This window comes from Dipodomys ordii, unplaced genomic scaffold (assembly GCF_000151885.1).
Source record: "Dipodomys ordii isolate 6190 unplaced genomic scaffold, Dord_2.0 Scaffold15771, whole genome shotgun sequence".
Lineage (NCBI taxonomy): Eukaryota > Metazoa > Chordata > Mammalia > Rodentia > Heteromyidae > Dipodomys > Dipodomys ordii.
In genome coordinates, this window is record NW_012282983.1 from 1 (window position 1) to 3,924 (window position 3,924).

The 3,924-nt window shown below is 54.6% G+C and overlaps 1 protein-coding gene across 1 annotated transcript; it reads left to right on the top strand.

The window, feature by feature from the left end:
- Window positions 1-29: 29 nt before the first annotated feature.
- On the top strand, window positions 30-3,526 carry LOC106002647 (serine/threonine-protein phosphatase 2A 56 kDa regulatory subunit beta isoform; the record flags this gene model as incomplete). Its single annotated transcript, XM_013037495.1, has 6 exons — window positions 30-147; window positions 602-1,053; window positions 1,732-1,928; window positions 2,936-3,037; window positions 3,198-3,290; window positions 3,396-3,526. Coding segments are annotated over exons 2-6 (722 nt in total), but the record flags the coding sequence as incomplete, so codon positions are not given.
- Between the last annotated feature and the right edge of the window lie 398 nt (window positions 3,527-3,924).

A 3,924-nucleotide genomic window follows, 5' to 3' on the forward strand; every position in this document is an offset into this window, starting at 1 on the left:
GGGCATGCTCCAGCCCCCCCGGAGCCCAGGAGAGAACCCCGGAGCGCCGCCGCCCAGCCCTAGCGCCCCGAGCGGCCGATCCGACGCCCCCTCCTCGCAGGCAGCCCCCCCTCGGGGGTCGGCGACCAAAGTGTGGGGTTCTGAGAAGTGAGTGTCCCCCCCTTCCTCCCGCCCACCTCCCCGCATGAGATTTGTGGACTCCGAAGGAACTGGGGTTGGAGAGGATGCTGGGGTCTAGGATGGGGTGGCACAGGGACAGGGCCCCCCCTCCCCCCCATTTTTGCGTGAGTCCGCTGTGGCTGGCATTAGTGGACCGAGACGGCTTGTAAAGGGCCCGGGATGAGGACTGTGGTCTTTCTGAAGAGATGCTGGCTTGGGTGATAGGCCGTATTTGGGGAGGGGTTTTATTTTAGATCCTGGGAGGACAAGTCCATGATGGGAGGGACTGCACCCTGTTTTGGGGTCTGTGCAAGGGTGGGAGAGAAAAAGAAGACCCTAGCTCCCAGCTGCATCACCCAGTCTGTCTTTGAAAGAACTGACCGGCTCTCTGTCTCTGTCTCTCTGTCTCTCTCTTGCTGACCTTTCTGCCCTGCCTTCTCAGAAGAGCCAGCTTGGGATCCCTAACTGGACTGTTCTGGACCCCCGAGGAGGGACCTAAGGCCTGAGCCATCGCCTTTCTCCCTGCCTGCCCCCCAGGACTGGGCAATTGCCAAAGGCCCTGGGGGGGGGCCAGAACTGTGGTTGTGCCCCCCCCCAAACCTGGCAGGATGGGCCCCAGTTAGTTTGCTCAGCCTCATCCAGCCTCCTTCAGGAGCCCCAGGAGCTCTGAAGACCTGACCTGCTGCCTGCCCACCATGGAGACCAAGCTGCCCCCTGCAAGCACCCCTACCAGCCCCTCCTCCCCAGGACTGTCTCCTGTGCCACCACCTGACAAGGTGGATGGCTTCTCCCGCAGGTCCCTGCGCAGGGCCAGGCCCAGGCGTTCCCACAGCTCCTCTCAGTTCCGCTATCAGAGCAACCAGCAAGAGCTCACGCCACTGCCCCTGCTCAAAGGTGAGCTGGGAGCTGCTGCTGACTTCCAGGGTTCCTGAGCCTTGGAGGGGGGACCAGCATTGGAGAGGGGTGGTGGGAAGGGGTGAGATATAGCTGGCAGCTTGTCCTCCCAGGTGAGGGACTCGGTCAGAACTGACCCCAGCCCTCCAACCCTCTGCTGACGCATGGTCTGACTGGCCTGGAGGTGGGGCATCAGGAAGTGGCGCCACCCTGGGGGGCAGGCTAGGGCCAAGGGTGGGGCCCACAGCTTGGCTTCCAGGCGGCCACTATCAGCTCAACCAGCTGCCTGGCTTCTGGAGCAGGTGCTTGGCACGGCTCCCTGTCATCACCACATAGCCTCTACCCTCACCCCTGACGACTTCTCTACTTCTTGCTGGTAGACTGGGGCGCCATCTAGGAAAAGGAGGCATTGTCTGTTTCAGAAATATACAACCCTGCTTGTACATCAAGGATTTTGTTCTTGCTTTAAAAATCACAAAGTCTCTGAGCACGAATTAGGAGAGGGGTGAAGCTATATAACCTTCAGCCATCTAACCTGGGGGACCAGGAGATGTTTGCTCTCTAAACTACTTCCTAGGGCCTGGGGGCAGCAGAGACTGCTTAGAAAGCCAGCTGTGGGGATGAGGGAGGACCACCTGTACTCAGAGCTCTGGTAGTATGGCCCCCATCTCTCCCCAGATGTGCCAGCCTCTGAGCTGCATGACCTGCTAAGCCGGAAGCTGGCCCAGTGTGGGGTGATGTTTGACTTCTTGGACTGTGTGGCTGACCTAAAGGGGAAAGAGGTGAAGCGGGCGGCCCTTAACGAGCTGGTGGAATGTGTGGGGAGCACCCGGGGCGTCCTCATTGAGCCTGTCTACCCGGACATCATCCGCATGGTGAGCACTGGACCCAGCACACAAACCCTACTGACCCTCCTAAAAATCCCTGCACAGAGAATAAACCCAACACTCCTCAGTTTAATTTCAAGATCCATGTCTTCCATCTCCACTGAGTCCTATTGCTGTCCAGCACCCACTTGGGACTTCCTCTTCAGTCCACATTTGCACCTTTGCTTGTTGGAGCTGAGGGGGGTGGGTCCTTTTCTCCTGGGCAGCTTGCCTTCCTTGGACTGACTCAGGATTACCTCTCCAATAATGTCTGAGCCATACATTTCCCCTTTCTTACCCATAATGCCTTTCCTTTTTTTTTTTGTCAGTTGTGAGGCTTGAACTCTGGGCCTGGGTGCTGTCCCTGAGCTCTTCAGCTCAAGGCGAGTCCTCTACTGCTTGAGCCACAGCACCACTTCTGGTTTTCTAGTGTTTTTTTGGAGATAAGAGTCTCATGGACTTTCTTGCCCAGGCTGGCTTTGAACCGAGATCCTCAATCTCAGCCTCCTAAATAGCTAGGATTATAGGTGTGAGCCAGCAGCACCCGGCTCTACCCTTTACTTTTTTTTTTTTTTTTTGGTCCGATTGTGGGGCCTGAACTCTGGGCCTGGGTGCTGTCTCTCAGCTCTTCAGCTCAAGGTGAGTGCTCTACCACTTGAGCCACAGCACCACTTCTGGCTTTTTTTTTCTGCTTATGTGGTGCTGAGGAATTGCACCCAAAGCCTCATGCATGCAAGGCAAGCGCTCTACCACTGAGCCACCTTCCCAGCCTTACCCTTTACTTTTGACCTTATATCCCCTCTGGGTCCCTATCTAGAGTTATATTCTGTCTGCCCTTAGATTCCTTGCTCCTGACCTAAGACTTACTTTTGAACTAGGTTTTCGTTATGATTGTCCAAGTTCTAAAGTGCTTGCTGGAGCAGAGGGTGACCTGCTAGAATGTTGCACTAGGGATCCCTTCATCCTTCTGCTTTCATCCTAAAGAACCTTGACTTTGCCTTCCCACACCCTTCCAGATCTCAGTGAATATCTTCCGGACCTTACCACCCAGTGAGAACCCTGAATTTGACCCTGAAGAGGATGAGCCCAACCTTGAGCCTTCTTGGCCACATCTGCAGGTGTGAAGGGCTTGGGGGATGTAGGGGGTCTGCACTTCAAGGAAGTCTGAGGATCTTGGATTGGCAGGGGGGGGATGTTGGCTTGCATGAGGGCCCCAGGGTGGGGCGGCTGGGTGAAGCTGTGACTGAACTCATCTTTTTGTCTGTCTGCATTTTCTAGTTGGTATATGAATTTTTCCTGCGTTTCCTGGAGAGCCCAGACTTCCAGCCTTCTGTGGCCAAGAGATATGTGGATCAAAAGTTTGTCTTGATGGTGATGTGGGGAGCCCAGGCTGGGTGGTACTGTAGGTAGGGCATGGTGTAGAGTGGGAATGATTAGGGGTTGACCTTTTACTGGAGTCCCCCTCAACTCCCACAGCTCTTGGAGCTATTTGATAGTGAAGACCCCCGAGAACGTGAGTACCTCAAGACCATCTTACATCGGGTCTATGGCAAGTTCCTGGGTCTCCGAGCCTACATCCGCAAACAGTGTAACCACATCTTCCTCCGGTGAGTGGCTGCCTCTGGGGAGAGGAGAGCGCAAAGGAAGAAAAGAGGAGGTGGAGGGGAAGGAAGGGGAAAAGGGAGAAGGGAAAGAGGGAAGGAGGGAGGGAGAGGGAAAGGAAGGAAGATAGTGTTGAGATGTTAGGCTCCCGGACTGTGTGGGGTATGTATTTACCAAGTTCTCACTCCATAGCAATATTGATTACACAATGTGAGCATATGAAGTCAGCAGAAAATTAGTATTTATTTCCATTTGACAGATGACAAAATAGAGGCTAAGAGAGTAGTTTACAGGCACTAGGCCAGTCTAGGGAAGCCAAGGATGGAAATTTGATCCTTATGATGCTGTCATGTAAGGACCCAAAGAGATACTCTTTCTGCAAATGTATACTGAGCACAACACC